This window comes from Lissotriton helveticus, chromosome 5_1 (assembly GCF_964261635.1).
Source record: "Lissotriton helveticus chromosome 5_1, aLisHel1.1, whole genome shotgun sequence".
Taxonomy (NCBI): Eukaryota; Metazoa; Chordata; class Amphibia; order Caudata; family Salamandridae; genus Lissotriton; species Lissotriton helveticus.
Window position 1 is genome coordinate 1,189,610,325 of NC_136065.1, and position 27,463 is coordinate 1,189,637,787.

The following is a 27,463-nucleotide window of genomic DNA, read 5'->3' on the forward strand; positions in this document are numbered from 1 at the left end:
GAAGCTTCCTAGTAGCAGTGAGACCCCACTGCTTCAGAAGGGCCAAACATGGCCCGGGCTGCTCCTCCGAATCTGGTGAGAGACTGAGGGGATCTAGGCCAGAGAGACTGGGTGGTAAGACCAAACAGAGGGAGGGGGCATGAGCTGCACCTATAGACCTTACCTCAAACTCTAAACCTGAGAGGAGTACCAAGAAAGGGGTGGGTCATGGACTCACAAAGGGACAGGGGAGAGGTAATGGGATTAGTCATCCGAGGCCCCTGAAAGCGCTAAGACTTTCACCTATGAATCAGGTATTTGCACTTTAGTGACTGTAGTGAAATTTAGTGTTTTGTGTGTAATAAAGTACTTGTCATTTCTACAAAGAGAAGCACTGGTTCGGACATTGATCTTATTTTTTGCTGTGGGGGTGGTATTGCTGCCGGAGTACCCTACACTAACATTCACGAGAAGTCTGTAACTGCTCGCCCTCGCTACCACTGACATTCTAATAAGTTCAAGACTCCTGAGTAGGTTGGCAGGATTTTTATTGTAGTTACCTTAGGTACAAGTCATCATACCGTCGGATCAGTACTCTACTCAACTCTCCCACCAGGTTCCAACCGACACTCCAGCCCAAAATTCTACCCATGACATCCCCAACTTTCTGGTTCTATAATAGGTGACATAACCAGACACACAGTAAGAACGAGATAGAAGATAGGCAAACGATAACATAGCACATCTTCCCCCTTAATAATGCAAGAAACGAACAGAGAAAAAAAAAATCAAAATGTATTACAAAGTCCTAAACACACCCTGAGCCAACGGTTGACCTCTTGAGGAAACCAGACCAACCGCAGGCCCCACTAAGGTTATTACATCACAAAGTCATCTTGCCACCTTGGCTTAACGATTGACTTCTTGCGGAAACAGGACCAATCGCAGGGCCAACAGAGGAGGGTTTGACACCTCCTTGATTCCTGGCAGGTGAGTCTGGAGCTCTCACCAGTCTAGAGAAACCCCACACATCACCCGAGTCCAAAACAACCACATTCTTCTTCACCTCAGAAATCAGAAAAGGACCCATCAACTTAGATAAACCTCTCCGAACAAACCTAGTCTTTCTCACAAACACTTTATCCCCCTGGTGCCAAATCCCAGCATGAGCACCGTACTCTGCATCAAACCGCTATTTGTATCTGCGCTGGTGCACTAGTCTGCGCTGCTTGACCGCTTCTTCAGACCATTTGTTCGTTACCTTGGAGCTCACACTCAGTCTGGCTGGGCTAAGCCTGCAATGAGGTCTCTGCCCCTCAAAGGTGTGAAAGACAAGACAGCACAAATCTCACTTGGAGTAACACAGTGAGCCCACCAAGTTTCCCTTAAGGCTTCCCGCAGGGATGTTTTATCAAACAAGGCACGTTGAGCACAAGCCTTGACCACCCTGTTCATGCTTTCAGCAGAACCATTGGCTTGAGGTGAATAAAGAGCTGTTTCGAAATGAACAATCGAGAGATGGCCCACGAAATCAGACATTTCTTGGGAAGTAAATTGCACCCCATTGTCAATGACCAAATATTTGAGTATGCCCTCCTGTGAAAATTCCTCACTACGAAATTCAATAACAGCTCTGGTGTTGACAACAGGAACACATTTGGTCACTACCCATTTGAACGTATAATCCACTAGGAGGAAGACACCCCGCTCATTGTGGTTGTAGAGTTCAAAGGGACCTGCAATATCCAGCACCAACTTTGTTCAAGGCTCAACCGGAATCTTAACAGGGGACAAGGGAGCAGCGTTTTTTAAAAAGTTTTTTTTTTAATTGTCACTTCTGACACACTGCCAACAGTCTTTGACCAACCCTTCAACCTCTTGGTCCATACATGGCCACCACCAGTACCACACGCGCAACCTGGTCTTAGTCCGATTTCTACAAAGATGCCCCTCATGGGCCGAATGTAAGTTTTTCCCTCCGGGCAGTTGGCTGCACCACTCTCACCCCCCCTGAACAGTTTCTCTCTAATAATGCACACTTCGTCTTTAACAGAGGAGTATCCCTCAAGAGAGATTGGGATCTCTTTACTGTCAGGCCACCCTTCCACAATAAACGTCTTTAGATTATCCAAGTGCACTTCATTCGCAGCATGCACCCATTCCTCATCCTTCAGAGCTAGCTCACACACCCAGTTCACCAACCAATCTTCAACCTTGCCACATTTGTCATTCGCGGGTAATCTGAAAAGAAAGTCGGCTGCAAAGGTCTGTGTACCAGGAATGTAGTCTACTGTAAAGTTATAACAAGCTAGTCCTTCTGTCCACCTCCTTATTCTAGAAGTGAAAATCTCACAGCCGCTGCAAGCAAAAATTCTATTGAGGGGCTTGTGATCCGACCTCACAATGAAAGGCAAGCCCCACAAGAAGAATTTAAAATGCAAGAGAGCAATAGGGAGTGGAGCATTAGACCTCCAATCTGGTGAACCGGGTTCGAGTCTCAGCAAAGATGCACACCATCCTGTGATTCTGGGCAAATCACTTAATCTATTTGCGCCTTACAAAAATTAATGTGCCCTCATGTAACGTGCCTGGTGCTCGTGATACCCGATACCCTCAGGTCATGTTCGCGCTATATAAAACTCCCTAAAAAAAAAGAAGATAGCCCAGTATACCACCAGAGCTTCCCTCTCAATGACGGAGTAACGTTTCTTCCGCCCCCCTCAAGGAGCGAAAGGCAAAGGCCACAATCTTAAGCTCACCCATGTCCACATGGGCCAGACAGCTCCCAACCCCTTCAGGCTAGCATCCGCGGAGAGAATGGTTTTTTTGTTAGCATCAAAATGACCCAGGGTGGGTAACTTAGCAATAGACTCTTTGATAACCTTAAAGGCCAGATCACAGTCCTCGGTCCACGGGAGCTGGCTGCCTTTCTTCAACAGAGACCTGAGCGGTTGGGCAATTCAGGCAACGTTCTGGATGAACTTGGAGCAGAATTCTGCTTGCCCAAGAAACGAACGTACCTGATCCCTGTTCTCAGGTATTAGAGTACCCACAATGTTTCAAGCTAAGTCCAACTTTGAACTTATCCCCTCTCCCGAGATGGTGCGCCCAAGGTAAGTCATAGTAAGCACTCTAAACTTACAATTCTCCTTTTTGAGTACAAGTCCAGCCTCCTGCAACCGACCCAACACTAACCGCAGAATGGCATCATGTTCCAAGGCATCTCTCCCATACACCAATATATCATCCTGGAAGAATAATACTTTACTCCGCCCTCCCAGAACCTCCTTCATGATCATCTGGAAGCACACAGCAGCGGAGGCAAGCCCAAAAGGCATGCGAACGAAGCGGAATGCTTTCAAGGGGGTCACAAAGGAGGTGAGATGACTAGAATCTGGGTGCAACATGATTTGGTGATATGCCGAAGATAAGTCCATGACGCTGAAGATCTTGACATCCTTGATCAGAGCTAAACTCTCAGAGATGTTTGGCAATGGTTGCCTGTGAATCTAAATGTGTTTGTTTATGCCTCTGAGGTCCACATTCATACGGATATCAGTTCCACCATCCTTGGGAGTCAAAACCACCGGGGTCAACCACTCAGAGCTTTCAATCTCCTCGATCACACCATTGCTCCTTAGTCTGTTGAGGTGTTGTTCCAGAGACAACAGCATCAAATGGAGAACCCTCCTTATCTTGGAAACAAATGGTGTGGTGTTAGCTTTAAGGACAATCTTGTGCTCAAAATTCTTCAATAAGCCAAGATTGTTACTAAATACCTTGGGAAACTCCGAAAACATGCATTCAGGGGAGCCCACCTCACTAATAGCCACCACCTTGTCCTTGGCATTGGGGTTCAGAGTTATTCCCATGTTTATTTGATGCCTTCATCCCAACAAATTATCACCTCTCTTGGCCATATAAACTTTGCCCACAGTCTCAGGCTGTTCGAATTGCATTCCCATGATATAGTAACCCAAGACATCAATCTTCTTGCCACCTTACCCCACAAGATTTATATCAGGATCCTGTAACTTTATCTTTTCAAGACCAAATAGAGTGTCCCAATTGTTGTCCCCAATGATAGTTTACGGGGATCCAAAATCAGCTAGGATAGAAGCATTCTTCCCATCCACTGCTATCACACATTCAGGCAACTCAATGGAATCTGGATCCACCACCCCAAAGCTCATTATGGCTAACGCAGATTTTTTCTTGTCAGGAGTCCCCTGGTTGACATTAGACTTAAAACCCGCTCCCTTGCACTCTCGAGCATAGTGGCCCTTCTTGCCACACTTCTTTCAAGTGGCAAACCTAGCATAACAATTTGGGCTGTTGGAGACATGTGTATCACTCCCATAGTGCAAACATTTAAAACCCACACCTTTCAAGTCCTCTTGTAGCTGTTTCCTCCTTGGACTAGTCTCTTTGTACCCAGTCTCTTTGTACTTGCCATAATGCTTGGGTTTCAAACTCTCATTCGCCTTTATCTCATTAACAGGCGTTTTTCACAAGGGGCACTGTGATCTTTTTTCTCTTCTCTCTTCCCACGCACCCACATGCTCGTGTTTTCCATGGCCTCCACTATGGAAATGGCATCCGACAAACAAGGTTCTTGGAAAGTAACTTTTCCTGCACCTTAGAACTGTTAGAATACCTAACGATTTGTTCTCTCAGCAATGAATCTGACAAATGGTCAATTTCACATGTGCGAGCCAAAGTCTTCAAGGCCGCCACATAACTGCCAATTTTCTCCAACTTGCCCTGCACTTTGGTAAAAAACTTGTGCCTTTCCAACTCTCCATTCACACGGGAACCAAAGTATTTCTCTAGCATCATAACAGACATGTCAAAGATGTTGTCAGGTTTGCCCTCACCCTCCCCATCTCAATCTTATCCAGACTTTCATATACATTTCTGCCTTCAATGCCCAAATTATGCAGTAGAATTGCCTCCTTTCATGCAGCAGACAATTTCTCACCACCAGAGGCAATGAGATAGGGGTAAAATATAAGTTCCCATCATTTCCATGGCAAAAACATTTAAAACCTCCACCTTTCAAGTCCTCTTGTGGCTGTGTCCTCCTTGGACCAGTCAGTCTCTTTGTACATGCCATAATGCTTGGGTTTCAAACTCTTATTCACCTTTGTCTCATTAACAGGTGTTTTTGACAAGGTGGCACTGTCATCTTTTTTCTCTTCTCTCTTCCCATGCACCCACATGCTCGTGTTTTCCATGGCCTCCACTATGGAAATGACATCCGACAAACAAGGTTCATTGGAAAGTAACTTTTCCTGAACCTTAGAACTGTTAGAACACCTAACGATTTGATCTCTCAGCAATGAATCTGACAAATGTTCAATTTCACATGTGCGAGCCAAAGTCTTCAAGGCCGCCACATAACTGCCAATTTTCTCCAACTTGCCCTGCACTCTGGTAAAAAACTTGTGCCTTTCCAACTCTACGTTCACACGGGAACCAAAGTATTTCTCTAGCATCATAACAGACATGTCAAATATGTTGTCAAGTTTTCCCTCACCCTCCCGACCTCAATCTTATCCAGACTTTCATATACATTTCTGCCTTCAATGCCCAAATTATGCAGTAGAATTGCCTCCTTTCATGCAGCAGAGAATTTCTCACCACCTGAGGCAATGAGATAAGAGTCAAAAATCAGTTTCCATTGTTTCCATTCAAAACTGGATTACCCTTATCAGAGAGGAATGAGGAGGCGCAGAAGTGGAGGTCATGGTGAGGTCCTGAGAGTGACCATCCCAACCAGACTGCAGTTGAGAACCATGCAACAAACAACTTAAAAAAAAATGAGAACAAGGTATTCACCACTGAAAGGTGTGTCATTTGCTATAAGACACAATAAGCCATATAACAAACGATGAGCAAGTCGCCGTGCTCCCAAAGGACACAACTTATGAGGGAGCACAATGTAAAGGATGTGTCTGTCACCAATTACGAGTCAACACCGCACTAGAACAATCAGTACCTTGGCAGTATCGAGTGTCGGATTCCACAAACGCGATGAGAGAAAGCCAGCGCTGCTCCGTTGAGTTAAAATTGACAAGAGAGGAAGGGAAAAAAAGCAACAAGTCCGCACAGCAGCAACACTAGAATGCCACCCTTAAGGTAGCCCGAAACCTTGAGCAGCCTCCAGATGGGCCACCAGAGGACGTGACAACGCTCTCCACGGAAACACTAGAGCATCTGATCCAGATCCAGGATAGAGATTAAGGCATTCCAAGATGGCCGCCGAAGCCCAGCAACATGCGCGATGACGTAAGCATGCGCACCGCCTCTTGCAATGCTGGTTCGTGACTCACACTCTTGCTTACACTCTGCAATGGCCAACAGAACGTCACAAGCACTGCCCCAGCTTTGGCCTGATGTCATCATTAAGAGATCTGAGCCGGGAGAGGAAACTTGGCCAGTCTTCTGATGTAGATCCAGCTATGGTAAGCCTTCCGGATGCCCAGGATATCCACAATTCTGGTCAGCAGGACTGCTAGAGATGCCAGCTGGACTCGTTACAGCTTAGAGGATGCGCTAAGTTGATTTTAGAATCAATCTTTTTTTTTTTTTTATTAAGCAGTATCAAAGCATTGAACACAGCTTGGTTGCCTATTGCCAAAGTTAAGCCCGTATGCGCCCGTCCGCGGCCGGCCGGGGCAAGGGGCACACCACTATGATCATTTTACTGCATACTCTTCGTCACAATTGCGCTCTCTCTGTAGAAACTGGCCCCTACATCCTGAAATATTGTCTCGTGTCCACGCTCTTGGCATTGCCTCTTCTATGTCTACTACACCCCTCCCCCCCCTTCACTACTGCCCTCCTGTTGAATACACGGTCCGCAGTTAAGCATCAAATGGAAATCTTCGACCTTTTAGATTCCAATTCCCCGGATTTATTGTTTCTAACGGAAACCTGGTATCGCTCTGACTCCCTACCGAGCGTTCTGGCGGCCCTCCCTTCCCATTATTGTATGTTTCGTGCCGACCGGCCTGAGGGCAGAGCCGGTGGCGGGGTAGCTCTGATTGCCCGTAAAGGTATCCTTTTGCAGTCACTCGCCTCACCCACGATACCAACAGCTGACTACCTCGTAGTACGCTGTACCTCCTTTAAGATTCACTTTTCTTGCGTACTAATTTATCGGCCACCTCAACAATCCCCTGGTTTTCTCCCTGCCCTTCAAGACTTACTGGCTACTTTGGCAGTTAACAGCGCCTCTGTCCTCGTCCTGGGAGACTTTAACTACTGGCCTACGGACCCTGACGAGGATGTTGCCTCCAAAGATTTCACCCAATTGCTCCTCAGTTTGAATTTTATTCAGCACGTTCATGCCCCCACCCACAACCGAGGCCATATCCTTGATCAGATATGGACTCTAAACATCCCGATCTCTCCCCCTACCATTTCGCCCTGCCTATGGTCTGACCACTCCCTGCTCGCTTTCTCGCTAGACCTGAGCCTGACCAAAGCACCTTCTGTCATCAAAAACTCCTGGGCAAGGAACTGGAGTCGAGTTGACATTCCATCTTTGTGCAACTCACTAACTACCACCTGCCCGGATCTATCGGCCTTAACTCCATCTTCTCAGGTCACCACTGTGGATCGCTGGCTTACTAAAGCCTGCGACCCAGTGGCTCCCCTTAAACGGATTTCCATCAATCGCATCCCTAATGCCAACAAGTGGTTTAGCCCCAATCTTAAAGTTAAGAAACGGGAGTTACGACAGGCTGAACGAGCATGGAGAACAACATACTGCCCGACCCGCAGGCAACGTTATATTACCATTCTTAGGGAATATAAAAAAGACATCTTGGCAGCCAAGACAGAATATTTTTCAGGCCGCATTTTAGCCGCGGAAAATCAACCACGCGAGATCTTCGCTACTGTCCACGAATTGGCATCATCGGAGAGAGCCTTGCCTAAGATCCCCCCTTCCCAGACCCTATGTGACTCGCTTAACGAGTTTTTTATCGAGAAAATTTCCCGTATTAAAGTTAATATCCCTCCCCCATCGCCCAATTTCATAGACCCCCAGCCGGTCGGCAACCATTTCTCCATTACTCACATCCCTGTTTTGACCAATTTAGACGTGTTAAGTCTGGCTCCCCAGCTGACATCTGTCCGGCCCGCATCCTCTGTCAGACTTTTTCTGACTGCCCCTACCCCGCCCTTACCCTTCTGAACGATTCTTTTACGTACGGCCACGTCCCTACTCCTTTTTAAAGCCGCAACAATCATCCCCATACTAAAAACAAGCATTGGAAATGCAATAGGTCTCGCACCATTAGAGTTAGTGTTTTTAGAATTGTTTATGGGTTTTTTTTGTAAATGTTTAACATTTTTGTTTCCTGTAGCCAATGCTAAAGAATTACAAATAAAAAAAGCCATAAACATTTCTAAAAGCTCTAACTGAAATGGTCTGAGACCTATTGCACTGTGTGAGGGTGAGGGGTTGAGGGTGAGTGAGGGTGAGGGTGGGTGAGGGTGAGTGAGGGTGAGTGAGGGTGGGTGAGGGGGTGAGGGTGAGTGAGGGTGAGGGTGAGTGAGGATGAGTGATAGTGAGGATGAGTGAGAGTGAGGGTGAGTGAGGGGTTGAGGGTGAGGCGTTGAGGGTGAGTGAGGGTGAGGGGTTGAGGGTGAGGGTGAGTGAGGGTGAGTGAGGGTGAGGGGTTGAGGGTGAGTGAGAGTGAGGGGTTGAGGGTGAGTGAGAGTGAGGGGTTGAGGGTGAGTGAGGATGAGTGAGAGTGAGGGTGAGTGAGGGGGTGAGGGGTTGAGGGTGAGTGAGGGTGAGGGGTTGAGGGTGAGTGAGGATGAGGGTGAGTGAGGGAGAGTGAGGGTGAGGGGTTGAGGGTGGTGAGGGTGAGGGTGAGTGAGGGTGAGTGAGGGTGAGGTGTTGAGGGTGAGTGAGGGTGAGTGGTTGAGGGTGAGTGAGGGTGAGGGTGAGTGAGGGGTTGTGTCTTAACTTTGGTCCCAGCACCATGAAACAGGAGTCTCTTGAGGGGATAAAGGTGGGCCTGGCAGTCAAATGTGTGCTGTCATTGGCGAGGAGTCAAATAATCAGTGATGCCTCTCGTTGCTCTTAACTTTGGTCCCAGCACCATGAAACAGGAGTCTCTTGAGGGGATAAAGGTGGGCCTGGCAGTCAAATGTGTGCTGTCATTGGCGAGGAGTCAAATAATCAGTGATGTCACTTTCGCTATCCTCAGCGAATTAATGAGCTGATGTCCATGTGCATATACATTCCACTCTGTACCGCGAGGATTGTTGTGGGTGAAAAACGCTCTTAAACTTATATCCTGGAGGCGTGATCCAAACCAGGTTTTCTAGACGCACAACAAAAAGCAACGGTTTATAAAAAATATATAATTGGAGAGGTTAAAATGTGATTCAAATAGTAATTCAATTCCCCCCCCCCCCCCTCTCTCGCGGTCCTTGCTTCCTGGAAGGGAGCCAAGCCCTTGGGGCGGGGTGCTGCAAAGCAGGACAGGCTGTGGTATGCACGTGCAACAGGAAATGAGGCAGCCTGCGCCCACGAGGACTCTCTCGAGCAGGGTTAGGTGCACAGTTTGTTTAGAATGTGTCCGTCCTATAAGCTGAATGTTGCACCTTTGAACTTGTCGCGGGAAAGGCAGAGTTTTGTTTTTAATATACAAAATGTTTTACCTCTGCAGAGACGTCTGGTCCTCGAGGAAGGAATGCATGGTTTCCCAAAGTCCAGCAGCATGCCCTACTCCCAGAGTCGAGGCGAACATCCATCACCCCATAAACCGTTTCCCACGGCTTTTTACGAAAGTCAATAGATTACAGATATAAACAAGACGGAGGGAAGGAAGATAAGGGGAGGGGGGAGGAGAAATGCGACACGGCGGGCAGGGGAGGGGGCGGAGCAGGGAGAAGGAACAGACGAAGGAACGGCAGATAAGGGGAGGGGGGAGGAGAAATGCCCCCTGGAGGTCTGAACCTGGTGCTTACTTCTGGAGGGCGTTGGAATCACCCTGTGAGAAGCGGCTTATTGTGGCTCGAGGGACGGAGGGAGAGAGCAGCAGCCCGGGTGGGGCTTTTTCCTGTGCGCGGGATGTTTGTCAAGCATGGTCGCATTTCAGTTACAGGAAACGGTACCCACGTGAGAGCCGGCATACTGACCGCGTTGCTCAATGTGGGAAGCACGTGGTGGCTGACGGGGGGTGGTGGGGGGGTATATGGGATGTGTGCGTTTGAACATTGTGCACCTAAAGCAACTGCTTTCAGCGTTGATGAAGCAATAAATGTTCACGCTCTTGAGCAGTCATCTGTGCAACTCCCAAAATGCACAGTAATCGGCCGAAGCACACTTGCGTGCAGTTGTGACATTAATAACTCCCTTTTAGGGTTGGACGCTTTGCTGTGAACTCCGTGAACTGCAAATTATTGTAATGTTTCTGAAGAAAAAAAGCAAAACTCACGCTTTTTTCAATGAAAAGTAACAATATAGATACTTCAAAGTTCTGCTCAGACTGTGGAGTATTCCCCAATCATCGGTGTGCTTATACATTGCGAATTCAGAGCTACAGATTTATCTATACTGGCCGTAGGCTGCTTTGGAGCGACACGGCGGGCAGGGGAGGGGGCGGAGCAGGGGCCTGGCAGCTGGCAGGGGTCAGGGCATATCTAAATTTGAGTGACACAAAATGGGACTATAACTAATGTGGCAGAGATATGGGGAGTGGGTGGGCGAAGCTAATCCCCATATGTACGTTAAAAATGCTAAAAAAATCTGCTGCTGTTTTTATCTCACCATTAACCGATTTCCAAACTCAAAAACCATGCAAGAAAATAGCAGCAAGGAATTATCACAAGCACTCAGTGGGATTCCATGATGGCGGTACATCAACTACTGGGCTGAGGTGGACTGGAACTGACCTAGGAGGGGGGAGGAGGGAGGAGAAATGCGTCTCGGCCGGAGCAGGGGGCGGAGCAGGGAGAGCGGGCTTTTAAAATGTACTTCACACGGCCGGCCGGTCGTGAAACTGAAAGCATGGCCGGCCGGCCGTGAAAGCCTTTGATGCCGCAGGGGGTGGAGCGGCACCAGCTGGGAGAGTAGGCAAGGCAGGCGGCTGGGGGCATGTGCACGCGCTTTTAAGCTCAATGCGCATGCGCATTGAGCTTAAATTTCTCGTGCACTGCAAGGAATCGCCACGATTCCTTGCAAGTTGGATAAAGAGTGGATAAGCCACCATAGTCTCGCTTGCTCGATGCGCATGCGCATCGACAGGCGAGACCTAAAAACCGGGGCGGACCCTGCCTCTCCGGCAAACTATCGTCCCATATCCCTTCTCCCGTACCTGGGAAAGGTAGCCGAGTCTCATGTCACCCATACGCTTAGCTCCTTTATAGAGGCTTCCAACTACCTTGAACCCTGCCAGGCGGGCTTTCGGCCCCGCCATTCCACCGAGAAAGTGGTCATTTTGGTCATGGACCAACTCAGACAGGGACTTGACACCAACTCCCCCCAGGCCCTAGTCCTTTTGGATCTGTCCGCCGCTTTTGACACGGTGGATCATGTCATTCTTCTCTCCCGTGTCAGGGCGGCGGGTATAAGGGGACCAATACTGGCCTGGTTGGGCTCTTTCCTGTCTGACCGGACCCAGGCCGTCCATCTGGCTGAATTTTCTACCCCGCCCCGCAGTGTGCAATGTGGTGTCCCTCAGGGATCCTCTCTTTCTCCTCTTCTGTTTAATCTTTATATTTTTCCCCTTATTTCTGCACTACAACAAATGGAGGTCACAGTTTACAACTATGCTGATGACCTCCAACTCATTTTTAATTTTTCCTCCCCAACATCTGATGTTGCTAGCTTCCAGTCTGTTATGCTGTTTATCCGGGATTGGATGAACGCGAACCATCTTAAACTCAACCCGGATAAAACAGAGCTTGTTCTGACTGGGGGCAGCGGCAACCCTTGGTCTCCTTCTTTTTGGCCCCTTTCCCTTGGTCTCCCCACCCCTTCAGACTCTGTCAAGACTCTCGGAATCACACTTAACCACCATCTCACCCTTCACTCCCACATTAGTTCTGTTGTCTCTTCCTGTTTCTTTACTTTGCGTATTATTAGGAAAATTTCTCGTTTTTTTTCCCTTCCTGCACTTAAATTGATTCTAATGGCTATCGTCATATCCAAGATCGATTATGGTAATATCATCTACAACGGTGCTCCTGCCTATGCACTCCAACGCCTTCAGCTGGTGCAGAACCAGGCAGCCCGATTGGTATATGGCCTACCCAAATTCCATCACTCCTCTCCGCTCCTTTTTTCTCTTCACTGGCTCCCCATCAAACAACGGGCCCTCTTCAAACTTGGATGCCTCACTTTTCAGGCTAGGGCGGGCACTGCTCCTGCCTTTATCAATTCGGCAATTACCAACTATTGCCCATCCAGAGACCTTCGTTCATCCTCCAAATCTTTATTAGTTATCCCCCGTTTTAAGAAATTAAGGTCGGGAGGCCAGAAATTCTCGGTCTTGGCACCCACCTTTTGGAATACCCTCCCGTCCTCAGTCAGACACTCCTCTTCCTATATGGAATTCCGTAAGGCCCTCAACACGTTCTTATTTCAGCAAGCTTTTTGTTCCTAGTCCTGTGCCTTTCCTACCCTGCATTCCCCCCAGCGCCAAGAAACTGTATAGTGAACGTGCGCTTTATAAATCCCTAAAAATTAAAATTCAAATTATATCCACCGGCCGGCAAAGCGAGGTCTAACCGTATGCTACACAGCCTTTAGGTCTACATCTCAGAGGGTGACCCGGCGAGAGCAAATGCAGTGCCAGAAGGAACGTGCAGCACCGTTAGCACTTTACTGCGAGCTTAGGAATAAAACAGGAACAACAAAGAAAACCCCGTCGACCCACCCCCTCAACCCCCTACCACTCCTCCCCCCACCCTCCTCCGCATCAGCCTCGCCTACCCCCTACCCCAGACAGCTATCTCCGCACCCTCTCTCCACCCCTCCCCCCACCTCTTTCCCCCCACCAGTGGGCTACCTACTGAGAATCACCCGGAATGAGTTGCAAGATCTGCAAGTACTTTGGGCACGTTACCTCAAGCATATCCCGGGAAAAGAGATGAATGAATGGTTCCCATAACTCTGCATAATCCGCCCCCTTGCCATCGACCCCTAAAGAGAGTTTTTCCATCGCCAACAGCTGCCAGAGCCGTCTGATCCAGTCCCTGGAGGAGGATCAGTGGAACGCCAGAGCACCAGGATAACTAAGCGCGCCGCTAATAAGGCCAGAGCAGTCTGTTTACCCCTCAAGGAGCGTAAGGGAAACGCTTTTGCGTGTGTGAGTCCTAGCAGCACATGTTCGGGCGCCCTAGGAAAAGTGATGTGAAATGCGTCGTCTATGTCGTCAAGCACCAGCCTCCAGTAGCGCTCCAGCTTCGGACAGTGCCAGAGTAGGTGTGTCAAGGTACCCGGAGCACCACTACCCCGCCAGCACAGGCCAGAGCATTTCGGGTCCCAGGACTTAAGACGAGCAGGGGTGTAGTACCAGTAGGTTAACATCATATAGACCGATTCAGCGCCGGGTACATTGGCAGCGGTGTGGTGCGCGCGATAGAACACTCTCTCCCACTCTTTATGCGACAGTGGGCGCCCCAACTCTGTCTCCCACCGCACCTGTGCTTTAGTACGCTGCGCTTTGTCGCTCAATGATCATGGCATAGAGGGTGGATATCACTTTGCGATCATCTTTTTTGCAGACCACCCAGCGTTCCAGGGCCGTCAGCGGGCAAGACATGTCAGCAACATTAGAGACCTGAGTAACCCAATGTGCCACCTGGGAGTAGGCAAAGGTATCAGACCCAGGGATAGAGAAGTGGTCCTGGAGGAGTGACTAGAACGAGATCAGCCCATCAAGGTCAAAAAGGTGGCCCACCCTCTTGCAGCCTGCCTCCCGCCAGCGCTGGAAGACGGGGGAGGAACAGCCAGGCGGGAAGTCCTGGTTGTTGACCATCGGTGTCATAGGTGGCGGGAAGGTAGTCCAGCCTTTATGCAACACCAACTGATCCCATGCCCTCAGGGTGGGTGAGGTCACCGGGGATGAGTATAAGACCCATGCTCTATGTTTCCGAGGGAGCCAGAGTTCCCGCCAGATGTTGCGGCCTGCCACCGCCTGGTCCATAAAAAGCCAGTGCTTACTGGAATATGGCCTATTCCACTCGAGAATAAAACGCAGACAAGCCGCTTGATAATACGCCTGCAACGCGGGAAAGCCTAGACTCCCTCTGGATCTGGGGACCGTGAGCAGCGAAGATGCCAGTCGAGGGCGTTTGTAATCCCATAAAAATTTGGTAATCAGCCCCTGCAGCGTCCGTATGGCACCCGGGGGAGGGTTCACATGCAGTAGCTGAAAAAGGTAGAGGATGCGGGGGAGGATAGTCATCTTGACTGCCGCCAGTCTACCAAACCACACGAGCCGGAGGTGGGACCAATCCGACAAAGACTTAGTAGTGTGCTCAATCAGGAGTTTGTAATTGGTCGAGACTGTCTGTGCCAAAAAGGGGGCTAGGCGAATTCCTAGGCATGGGATGTCTGACTGCACCCACTGGAAGGCAAAATCCTTTTGGAGGTCCTGCACCTCCGCAGCAGGGATCGATAAATTAAGTATCTGGGACTTGGCAAAGTTAACCTTGTAGCCCGCAACATCGCCGAACATGCGCACTTCCGAGGAGAGGTGTCGTAGGAAGACGTGAGGCCGCGTGAGCGAGAGAATGACGTTGTCGGCATACAAGCAGATTTTTTGCCTCTCTGCACCAAACTGTATCCCCTCGATACCGCCAATAGACTGCACTCTCTGGGCAAAGGGCTCCATATAGAGCGCAAAGAGCAGCGGCGACAGGGGGCACCCCTGTCGCATCCCGCGCGAGATGGAAAACGGAGCAGACCTACAGCCGTTCACTTGCTCAGCCGCCACCGGCGCCGTATATAAGCAGCGCACCCATCTCAGAAAATTTGCGCCCAAACCAAAGGCCTTCAACACCGCAAACAAATACGTCCAATCGACGCGGTCAAATGCCTTCTCTGCGTCTATGGGCAAGAAGAATGCCTGCGTGTGGGATCGATGAACAGAGTCCATGAGGTTAAAAGCCTCTTCGTGTTCTCACCCCCCTGCCGGGTTGGTATGAACCCCACCTGGTCCGGTTCAACGATGCCATCCATGAAAGGACTAAGCCGTGCTGCCAGAATACTGGTGAAAAGCTTGGTATCAATGTTGAGGAGCGAGATCGGGTGGTATGAACCACATTCCATGGGGTCTTTCCCTGTTTTGGGGATAACTGTAATCGATGCTTCCGCCATGGTGGGGGTCACCCCCCCCCCGTCTCCAGGAAAGAATTAAAAAGGCGAGTCATAAAGGGCATTAACTCCACACAAAACTTCTTATAAAAGATGGCAGAGAAACCATCCGGGCCAGGAGACTTGGCCAGTTTCAAACGCGCGATCGCGGAGATAACTTCTTCGATACGTATCTCAGTGTCGAGCGCTTGTGCTGTGGTCTGAGAAAACGGAGTCACGCCACACGACGCCAAGTACGCCTCCACTCGCTCCGGGTCTGTGCATTCATCGCGATACAAGGTCTCGTATAACCTCCGGAAGGAATCCGCGATGCGCGCATCAGAGGTGTGTTCGACCGCACCCTCGTCTCTAATGGCCTGAACAGCGGACCTCTGCGTCTGAGCCCTCAGTCTGTGTGCCAGCATCCGGCCCCCCTTGTCCCCGCTAAAGTAGAACTTGTGGCGCAAACGTAAGAGGGCGTACTCCGCTCGGTCAAGATCGAGGTGCTTAAGCATTTGCCGTTTCGCTTCCAATTCCCGACAAACACGTGGGGCCCCTGTCCGTTTATGTATCGTCTCCAATGCACCCACGTCTCTCTCCAGTTCCTCACGCTTCTCCCTACACGTCCGAGCCAGCGACGCAGACACCGCCATGAATTCTCCCCGGACTACCAACTTGAGAGCCTCCCAAATAAACCCCAGTGACATGCCATCCTTGTTGTTATCTTCAAAGTACTGGGTGAGCGTGGCCCTAACCCGGGCAGCCACGGACTCCGAATTCAGTAGGGAGTCCCAAAGACGCCAACCGGCCGAAGGTGGCCTCTGTCCAAAACATGTCATATGTATTGATATAAGGGCATGGTCCGACAAAGCGCGCGGCAAGATCTCTGCCGCCGACAAGTGGGGCATTAGTGAGGACGTGGCTAAAAAATGATCCAGGCGGGCATATGTTTTATGAGTGGCGGAATAGTAAGTGAAGTCGCGCTCTAAGGGATGCTGAGTCCGCTAAACATCGTGGAGAACCCCATCCCGAAACCACTGCTTCCCTCCCTGGGACATAGCCCCGGCCTGGCCTGAACGCGCAGCAGATCTATCTAGTGCAGAGTCCATTACCATATTCAGGTCACCCCCCACCAGCACGTACACATCCGGGGAAGCTAATACTTCTGCCAGCGCCGGCTTTAAAAAGGGCTCTTGCTGGTCATTTGGAGCATACAGGGAGCCTATTGTGAAGGATGTGGACCCCCCATTGGACCCGTACCGCTAGGAAGCGTCCTTTAACATTGACTACTTGGGATAGGATCTTACAATGAGCATTAGCGCGAAATACACTAGCCACCCCCTGTTTTTTCGCCGGACCGGAGGACCACACCTGCACCGGGAAACGCCTATCTCTCATTCTCTTGGTGTCTTTGGAAAGGAGATGGGTCTCCTGCAGCAGACAGATATCCCCGCCCACACTCTCCAGCAGTGATAACATGGCTGCACGCTTGACCGGGTTGTTGAGGCCCCGTGCATTCAGGCTAACAATTTTCAGGTCCCCTCCCATAGTCGCCAGCGCAGGAGAGCAGCTTTAAAAGGGGCAGTCAAAACTGGACCCTCGAGGGACACCTGCGCGGCTTCCAACCACCCCAGCCTAACTCTAAACCCCCTGAGTACTGATACGGAGCCCCCAATACAACCCCCCCAGACCCCCCCTCACAACAATCCAAAAGGAGAAAACATTCAAAGCAAAAGGAGTAAGCTCTCCCCCCACCAGGTCTGAGCAACCCCAAAAACACAAAGCAAACTCATACAAGAAAAGAGAGCACCAAACAGTTCGTGCAACATGCCTCGAGGGCAGGGGAACATGGCACCCTCCTCCAGCCGTCCCGGTCCTGATACAGGACACATATCCGGACAAGGACAAAGAAATACCAGTCATTTACCTCATACGGGCAGATCCCTCCGGCGTCAGCTACCAGCCCTCTTTGGGCTTCACCCAGGCTCCGTGCCACCAGAGTCAACCACAGCCTCCATTACCTGGGCCACAGAAGCAACCGCAGCCCCTCTTTCCTGCAAGCTTGTGGACAGGTCGGGTCTCACAACTGTCATTGGTTTGCCAACCCTCTGCCATTCTGCGGAATGCTGCCGCCGCCTGCCAGGAGAACCGCCGTCGCCAGATGAAGGGGTGGGTCCCCCCAACCCCAGTATGTCCATGGTCGCTTCCAAGGATCGGGCTTGAATCAGCTTATTCTTCCACCTAAAGACAAGTCTGAAAGGGTGTTCCCAGGAATAGGGCACTCCTTGCTCCTGTAGTTAGTTGGTGACGGGCTTAAATTCCCTCCGCTTCACCAGGGTGGAGGCTGCGAGATCCTGAGATAGCAAGGGACGATGGTCACGGAACTGGAGGGGAGCGAGGTCGCGCGCCCTCCGCATGATCCTTTCTTTAAGCTGAAAATCGTGCACAGAAACTAATATATCAGGAGGAGGGGCCTTGGGGCTCCGCGGCAGCCCAACCCGATGCACCCGATCCATTTGTATGTCCTGCAGGTCTTCTTCATTCAAGATATGTTTGAAGAGAGCTTCCACGTAGGCCCGTAGTTCTGACCCCTCCCCTTTCCACGGCACCGCCCGAATCCTAATGTTGTTGCGGTGGGACCTATTCTCCAAGTCCTCGGTATGGGCCTGTAGGTCTATATTCTGCTCTGTTAGGCGGATCACTTCTTGCTGGAGTCGGTGTATGTCCTCCGCCGTACCCAGATCATGCTCCTCCAGCGTCGCAACTCGCTCCCCCACTCCATCTACGTCCTGCCGCACCTCGTGGAGATCCGACGCCAGCTGGGAACGCAAGTCCGCAATGTCCTCTTTGATGGCCGAGAACGGCTCTATCTTGAAGGCCTTGGTCGTGGGTTCCTCGGAATCTCCCCGCCGCGGGGGCTTGTCTGTCCCTGGCGAAACCGGCTGTGTCGCGACCTTCAGCGTCCCCTCTTTTGCGGGCTTGTCCTTCTTTAGCCTGGCTGTCGCCATAGTGAGCCCGTCCGCAAGCCGCAAAGTCTGGGGGGGAGCGCACTCTCAAGTCCAGCTCCCCTGCACACGCCCCACCTCCGCGAGGGGCCACTTCCACCACCACCACCACGAGCTAGGCCCTCTCCCAACAGGCAGCTCCCACCAGCCCTGTTGCCTCGAGGTGCTTCTCAGCCGTTCCGGCCCCGTTCCGTTATTAGGGTGTATCCTGCCAGCCGGCCGAACGCGGTAAATGTCTCCAGCTCCCCGGGCGCTTCCTCTGTCAGGGCCCAGGCACTGTCGGGTGCGACGTCAATAGGGCGGGGGAAGGCCACCGCTGCTTCCACTAGGCCTCCCCAGACCCCCTGCCACCACTGAATGTCAGAGTGGGGGGACCCACCACAGTCCCAGCTCACCTGCTTCACTGCACTCTTCGCTGCTGTCTAGGTACTGTCCCCCAGAACGTGGGCCGCAATCTGGGGACCCCTTGGCTTCCACGCCCCTCTCCTCACCTCCGCCGCGGAGCGCAATGCCAATTGCCTCAAGGCTTCAGCCCCTTCTGCTGCGGCTCCCCGCACTCCGCCATGCAAGGCCGGGCACAATCCTCGGGACTCCGGTCCCCTTCACTCCTCGCACCCCTCCTTTGGCAATCTTTGGGCCCCCACACGCCTCTCGCTGAGCCTCGAGGCGCCACCGCGCCGCTCCTGGACCTCCAAGCCGCTGCGCTGCGGTGGAGTACCGCAGCCCCCCCGCCGTTCCACTCGTATCTCCGGCGCAGGTCACTCACCGGCTCCCAGCACCTCTGGGTCCCGCCTCCTGGCGCCGCTAGTCACTCCGGCGGGGCCGCCACTCAAGGCCAAGATCGTAGGGACGCTCTCTTTCTGGACAGCTCCCGGTCACAGGGCACAGCCAATCCCACTGCCGGCCAAGCCCAGGCCGCCCGTCCGGCTCCTCGTGGTCGTAGGCCGCACCCCCGGCGACCTCTGGACCGCCGGTCCGATCCGCCGAATGGAGCCCCAGACCCCTGCAGCTCAACTCCGGAGCACCGGGCGCTGCAAATTGGCGCGTGGATGGGCACCAAAGAGGGTGCTAATCAAGGCGATAAAATTTGTGGCGCCGGAGGGAGTGAAAGATACGTCCTATTACGCCGCCACCTTGGCCACGCCCCCTAAGTTGATTTTAGAGAAGAGGTGGACCAGGGTGAGCACTTCTGTTGTGGGATCAGAAACACAGGTATGATGACACAACAGCTCGTCGGCAATAATAAGTTCAAGACTCACATCCTTTTCACCATAGGAGCTAGTATTACGGCTGGTTTATGGCCGTGACACATGCACCCATAGAGAACAATGGGAATCCGACTGAATAGTGTTCAATAGCATCGTAATCAGGCGATCGGAACTGCCAACCTGAGGACGGTCGGTCCCGAGACCGAGACAATGTCGTTCTGAGGCAACTCCGCCCGACATCGTAATAAGCCCCTTAATATTCAATTGCACATATTAGATTATATTAATTACATTTTAATTAAATTTGCTATATTGAAGTACATTAATTTTACATATACATACTAATGTTATAAATGTGTGGTGTGTATGTGTGCATATACATATCAAAACAAAGTGGCGGTCTCACGTGAGTCAGAGTATCGATAGGAAGGGCGTTTTGTATTTTGCTAATAACCTTGACACAGTTTAATGAAACTTTGCTAAAGTTTCCACAAAAATGTCATCCACCTCGGCTCTTTCCTGGAAAGATGTGGGGTTATCCATGAAGCAGAGGCTGAGAAAAAAGTGGGGGAATGCTAAAATACTTTTTTCCCTCATACATTTTTTTCATAATACATTTTTACAATGATATAAAGAAAAAGGCTGAATAGAATGACACTAAATTTGGCAGAAAGCTAGATCTTTCCTCCGAAAGCAAGCTATTTGTGATTTGGTGTAAATCTGTTAAGTAGTTTTTGAGAAACTAAGGTTCAAAGTGTATAGGTATAATGACAGTTGACCCTGCGAGACTCCTGCAAGAGTCCAGTGGGATGCAAACTAAAATGTTTTAGCAATCTGATTGCTCGCATCTGCATTTTTTCTCATTGTCCGGCTCGCTCCTTGGCGACACAGCTGAGTAGGCTGCAACACGAAAGAAAAAATCACCTCCCCATTAGAGGACACAAGGACTCTGTCCTTGTGTCATATAAATGTAAAAAAAATACCAAGATGTGAGGGAGAAGGTTAGAAGTACCCTGCCCCCCCTGTCCCTTATAGGAGGGTCCAGAAGGAACCGCCCCCATGCAAATAATAATTAAAAGCATTTTTGCAATCCCACAGGAGTTCCCATGTGCTCCTGTGGGGCTGGACCAAAAAAAAAATGAAGGTTGGGGGTCTGTGGCTGGATGGCAGCTTGTGAGATTGTGGACTGACTGTATGGGGGACCACATCCCCTTTTCGCACTGCACAGACCCTTTGGTGGAGAGTTTGTGACTTTACATTTAAAAAAACATAGAAATTCACGAAAAAAACAAATCTTAAAGGTGAGTTATAGGTGAGGAAGTTGGTAACATTTTAATTTGCGTGAAAAATACCTTAGAAATTCACTGAAAAAGAATTGCTATTTAAACCCCCCAAAAAAGAAACCACGGAAATTCGCCAAAACCAGAGAGTCCGCCTCCCCCCGTTCAGATCCAAGGCCACCGAAGTCATTTGCGGCGTACCACAAGGGTCATCACTCAGCCCAACCCTCTTCAACGTCTACATGAGCCCTCTCGCAGCCATCGCACGCAAACACAACCTCAACATCATCTCCTACGCCGACGACACCCAGCTAATCCTTTCCCTCACCAACGACCCCGGCCCGCCAGAACCAGCCCACACAAAGGAATGAAAGACATCGCCGAATGGATGAAGACCAGCCGCCTGAAACTGAACTGAGACAAGACGGAAGTCCTCATCCTGGGATAATCGCCCTCCGCCTGGGACGACTCCTGGTGGCCCCCTGCCCTGGGCACCACCCCCAAACCAACGGACCACGGACGCAATCTGGGCTTCATCCTGGACTCCTCCCTCTCGATGACCAGACAAGTCAATGCCGTCTCGTCATCATGCTTCAACACCCTGCGCATGCTCCGTAAGATCTTCCGATGGATCCCCACCGAAACCAGGAAGATGGTCACCCAGGCACTTGTCACCAGCCGACTGGATTACGGAAACACCCTCTACGCCGGAACCACAGCCAAACTTCAGAAAAGACTCCTGCGCATCCAGAACGCCTCCGCACGACTCGTCCTGGACATCCCCCGACACAGCCACATCTCCGGCCACCTGAAAGACCTGCTCTGGCTCCCCGTCAGCAAGAGGATCACGTTCAGGCTCCTCACCCACGCACACAAGGCCCTCCACGACCTGGGCCCCAAGTACCTCAACAACCGCCTGACCTTCTTCGCGCCCACCCGCCTGCTACGTTCGACCAGCCTCACCCTCGCCGCCGTACCACGCATCCGCAAAGCCACCGCCGGGGGAAGATCCTTCTCCTACCTGGCAGCCAAGACATGGAACTCCCTCCCGATCCACCTCCGGCTGACCCAGGATCATCTCTCCTTCAGGAAGCTCCTCAAGACCTGGCTCTTCGAGCAGTAACGGACCCCTCCTCCCCAGCGCCTTGAGACCCTTCCGGGTGAGTAGCGCGCTATACAAATGTCCATGATTGATTGATTGATTGATTGATTGATTGAGTTATAAGTAACTGCCATAAGGATCATTTGCACCACTGTGGTGCACTGCTGAAGACCTCACATATTACACTACTGATGGCATATGAAATCTATGGAGGCGCAAGTTATACTTATCTCAGTTATGTATAACTGGCGAATTTCAGTGTGTTTTTTTTTTTTTTTTAAACAGCAGTGCTTTTTCAGTGAATTTCTGAAGTTTATTTTACTTCCTCGCGTATAGCTCAATTTTAATCTTTGTGTTATTAGTGAAAAAATATATTCTATTTTTTTTTTATTGTATTCTATTCCATTATACATGTGCATTCTCCAAAACGTAATTAATTTCTTTCTTTCGGATGTCCGACCTCGGATCTGAATTCGATCATATTATCAAATTAACAAGTTTAGCAGGCTCACTAATTCTCCATGCGTTCACATGCCAACAAACAAAGGCGCTCATTGTTTCGTTGATGAACCTGTACTTGTTGGCATTTGTAGTGGTTCTGTCAATGGCGTAAAGATATAGAAATATAAATGGGTATTTCTGCTCCCACTGGCACTTAAATCGAACAGAGATGAAGAAGAGGCGTCGAGTTGACTGACGTGTTTTCTCTTCGTGATTGTAATAGCATGTCTGGATGAGGCTCGGAGAGGGTTCGCTGCTGTTTAAGCTGATCCAGTAACATCTGTGTAATCTGAGGGGTTTTAGACTCTCTTGAGGCAAGGTCAGCTCAGCCTCTCTTCCAAGCTGAAGCATTCATATTGGGCCTCGTTTCAAAAGTGTAATAAAAACAGGATACAAGGTGCTTCTGAAGGGCATGCCACACAAACGTGCCATACAACTCGTCTTCTTATTCTTATTATTTGCAATTGTAATGCTTAATAACGAATTCTTGTTCCTGTATTTTTTTCAAGGCCAATTACTTCTCTCAGTTTGCAAAGACTCCCGTAATATGCAGGATGCTGGGAAGCAAAATCTTGGATGGAAGAGGTTGGCCAGCGTTGGCTGTAGAAATACTCTGCACAGTAAAAAATAATGAAAAGGTAAGGTGTGTTATAAATCATGTTTGTCAAGTAAACTGGTTGGCATTTGAATGATGAGGTGTTGCATGTTTGTCCAGTACACTGGTTGGCATTTGAGTGATTAGTTAATACATGTTTTTCCAGTACACTGGTTGGCATTTGAACAATGAGTTATTGCATTTTTGTCTGTGTTTGTCCAGTACACTGGCTGGCATTAGAATGATAAGTTATTGCATGTTTGTTCATGTTTGTCCAGTACCCTGTTTAACATTTGATTGATACCTTATTGTATGTTTCTCCAGTACACAGGTTTGCATTGGAATGATGAGTTATTGCATGTTTGTCCAGTACACTGGTTGTCATTTGAATGATTAGTTATTGCATGTTTGTCCAGTACACTGGTTGTCATTTGAATGATTAGTTATTGCATGTTTGTCCAGTACACTGGTTGGCATTTGAATGATTAGTTATTGCATGTTTCTCTAATACACTTGTCTGCATTGGAATAATGAGTTATTGCATATCTCGGGTTTTTCGTAAGATGGTGTCAGTTTGCTAAAAGACAAGTCTGTTGCAGCGACCAGTGTTTTGCCTTCTTCGCATTAATGTATTAAGACTGAAAATGTAATTGAGGTGCGATTATTGACCTATGGGTTGTCTGTTTAACTCAAGCTGCTGCTCGAGTTACAGCAAAAGAAGAATACAAAAAAGTGGTGGATGGAATACTTAATTTAATCCGTGCCCCTAGCAATTACTTGGGCTTTAACTCAGTCCATTGTTTTTCCCCACCATGCCACTTCAGACAGGAACAAGTCCTATGCGAACCAGAATTGATCCTGTTCCAAAAGTAGCAGCCCAGCATGAACTACCTGTACAGGTGCCCTCTGAACCAGTATACAATCAACCCCAGACCGGTTTCACCCTATTTGAGTCCTTCAGCAGGGTGCAGCTTGAGTCCTGTTGTATTAATTGAAGCATTCAGCCATCACTTTGTTGTTTCTCCAAATTCAGATAGTCGACACAGATGAAATAATATCTGTACCATGCTGCTTTCGTTCACATCACACTGTAGTTTATTGTTTCACAATCTTTGTACCATTCGCGATGGTGACACAGCGGAATACTAAGCATACTATGGGTGGAATGGATGTATTTGCTAGTACCACAGACTGCTTGTATTCACACCTATGCTGCATGCAGTGCGGTATTAATCACAATGTTCATATTCTGTCCAAACTCATCAATGCAACTCACCTTCTGCCCATATTGAGCAAGAACCAACTGCTTTGTCAACATTGAAAAATGCACTAAATGTGAGTTGTACCCATCTGAGCCAGTACACTAAAGCTGTGCCACATCCAGCAGTACATCCAGGCTGTGTCCATATTGACTAGAGCTGGTTTTATTTAGCTGTGCTCCAGCGCTTGGGCAAAATTGTGAGGCGGCGTTGCTAGAAGTCTTGAATGTTGTCTATCTTTCCTTTTATTTTATTTAGCAGTTTTCTATAGTGAATGTGTGCACCAAGTAGTATTAGTGCGTTTTTCATAATACAGCTAAGTGTGAAGAAAAAAATATAGAACCACCTAGTAGCTGGGAGGGGACTGAACAGAACCTGTTGGGGGAAGAAGGCTAAGTGTGGTAGGAATGCCATCATTCAGCACCATGCATTATGGGGTGATTAGAACAGAGGCTAGGGAGATTTCGTTTATGTTCATGTTGACCTTTACACCCCCCTCTCCTTCTCATTTAGTATTTGAACCCACAGACACAATTTTTTTTAGCGAAATTGCAAAACCTAACATTTGAGATGATCCGGGAGTAAATAAATATGAGACAAGAGGTTTGATAGAGAGCTATCGTCCTGCATACCGAGCCCTGTCAATGTGAATCCTGCACACCTAGTTTTCAACCCTCTCACACCTCTTTCCATTGGTTTCAAAGACTAAGTTGTCAGAACGCCAGAAGAAATAGTTCTGGACTGTAGGTGGATCTCAACAGGTGAATGTGTAGCTGGGAAACAAGTCCACCTTGTGAGATTGCAATGTTGCATAACGCCTGGGTGGAGAATACAGTGACAGCAGTATTGAAAACAGCACTGCTTTGTGGGGTACTGACAAAAGCAGAACTCGTAAAAGCAGGGAAGACCATCAGTCTAGGTTGATTAACTGAACCATGGTACAAAATAAGTGTAACACCTAGGCTGGGACTTAACAACAATGACCAGTGGCTGATTTACACAGAAATTGGCTGAGGCACAATTTTTCACACGTAATGAAGGACTTCTTCAAGGCTGAAATATTTATCTTTTTAGGCATAAACACATCCAACCTTGTTTGTTTCCTTTTTAGGTCTCGCCTATGCAGCGCGCATGCGCTGCATAGGAAACCTTTAGTCATCGCTCTACTCTTTTTGGAAGCACATACTCGTGCTTGTGGCACATCCACCTTGCGGGAGTGCACCACAAGCACGAGTGTGTGCTTCCAAAAAGAGCAGACTGCGCATGCACGCACCACTCCTGGGCTTGTTCCTTCCATGCAGACCAGCAACACGAGCACGCGCGCACCACTCCCTGCCGGGCTTGTTAAATCTTGGCACCACTGAGCACACCATCTCCCGACTATGGAATCTTTGGTAATCTCTGATTGCTAACCATAAGGTGAGCGTTCGCTCTTTTTCGAACTGGTTACTTTTCCTCCCAGTGATCCTGCTCTCTCGGGGACCCAAAGCCTAAAGGTTCTGGTGAACTGCCCATCACAAATGTTCTTTCTCCTGCCCTCTCTTGCCACTCTGCACTTCTTCTTAAGGCCTCCTTCCTCCAGTTGTGTCCCACATGTTCAGGTATGCTTAAGAAGCCATGGCCTCGCTTTATCCTGTCTCCTCCCCACTGCGCATGAGCTAGTCATCAACCATAACACTGGTGACAGTGACTCTCCATTCCTCCCTCACCCACAACCATTCTCCCCCGCCCCCTTCCAGCTCTCAGCTCTGCCTTTCTCTCTCACCGCTGCCCATCCCCTTGAGGCTTGGCCTCCCAGGATCTTCCTCCCGCAGGCAAACCCTTACCCCCATCCATGTGCAAATGTGATAGGACAAATATAAACATACATAATGTTGGTAATTCTTGGGATAGTGATTCCTTTAGTAACATTTGCGGTCTGTTCTTTTCTGGCTTCTTTCACATCACTACTGTTGCCTGCAGCCACAGCCAGTACATTTTGGTGTTGTAACCTGTACGAGATTCACGTACTTGCGTTCGTCCAGCCATCCAGTCATGCACTCACGCACCCATCAAACTGTTGATTCATTCTCTCATTCACCCACCCACACAACCACACACACGTTTAACAATTAATAAAAAAATCACTTTAACTTTAAAAACTCAAACCTACAATGGATTTATTGATTTTATATCTCTCATACATATCCACACACATTTTGCACCACTGACTTACAATTCACGAGTTAGTGGCTGAGATCAGCTGCAAATAAAGTTGTTGTGCTCTAGAACCCATCCTCCCCGGGTAATACTTTTATCAGCCTAACATATTGCAAATTTTGTGTTTTTTACCATCCGATGATTAAACACTTTAATTCCCCGTTTCCAACTAGTGCCTATAAAATGATTTTATGCCACTAGCATGGTGGTCCCACACTCATCATAAATTACAATAATATTTGCTTTTAGTCCGCATTGAACACAATTCTTTTAACGGTTTCCCAAACTATTTTCATCAATTTGTAATGAAAGTTCGCTAAATATTACATTTCTTAGTAAAATACATTTAATTACACCAATATATTTTCTGAAAGTGCATTTCATTTTAAGGTTGTTGGTGCTGCAAAATGCGTTAATCGAAATGGTGAGCTTTTCAGGTTCCTGAAAATGTGGTTAGTCTAGACACCATAGGGGATTGAGTGTTACCACTGACACATTATTGGGCATTATTGACCTTTGAGTAAGCCAATGATGCTAGTTACAGCATTATTGTTGCTATGGCCAAATGTGTGTCTCTCAGTCCCAAGGATTCCAGTCAGGGCAACTGTGAACTCTGAAGGAATTTTGGGTCCCTTTGCAGAACATATTTAGGGCCCCCTGCTCAGAACAACTTTTAATTTATTACAAATTTTCATCTAATTTAAACTGTCGTGAAGCCAAAAATAGCGAATTATAGATGACCTTTTCAACAAGCATTGGCATAGCCAATAGGTCTCGACTTTGGGACCTTATAAGTATTTAATTATGCAGCACAAGATCCTTGGTGCAACATCAACTGTTGCATGGTCAAACACTTGTAATGTCCCAAAGGCGAGCCCTATTGGCTATGCCGCTGCTTGTTTTATGTTCCCTTTTTACTTTAGATCTGATTCCCTCCTGAGTTCCTTCACAAATCTGAGTACATTGTATGCTGCTTGAAAAGCAATACTAACCCCAGACAGTAA

At 49.1% G+C, this 27,463-nt stretch overlaps 1 protein-coding gene across 1 annotated transcript in view; it reads left to right on the forward strand.

Moving 5' to 3' along the window:
- ENO4 (enolase 4) overlaps positions 1 to 27,463 on the forward strand; it is a 578,809-nt gene that overhangs the window by 16,564 nt on the left and 534,782 nt on the right. Inside the window, 1 exon segment of the mRNA XM_078643902.1 lies at positions 22,916 to 23,044. Within this exon segment, the coding sequence (XP_078500028.1) occupies positions 22,916 to 23,044 (129 nt within the window).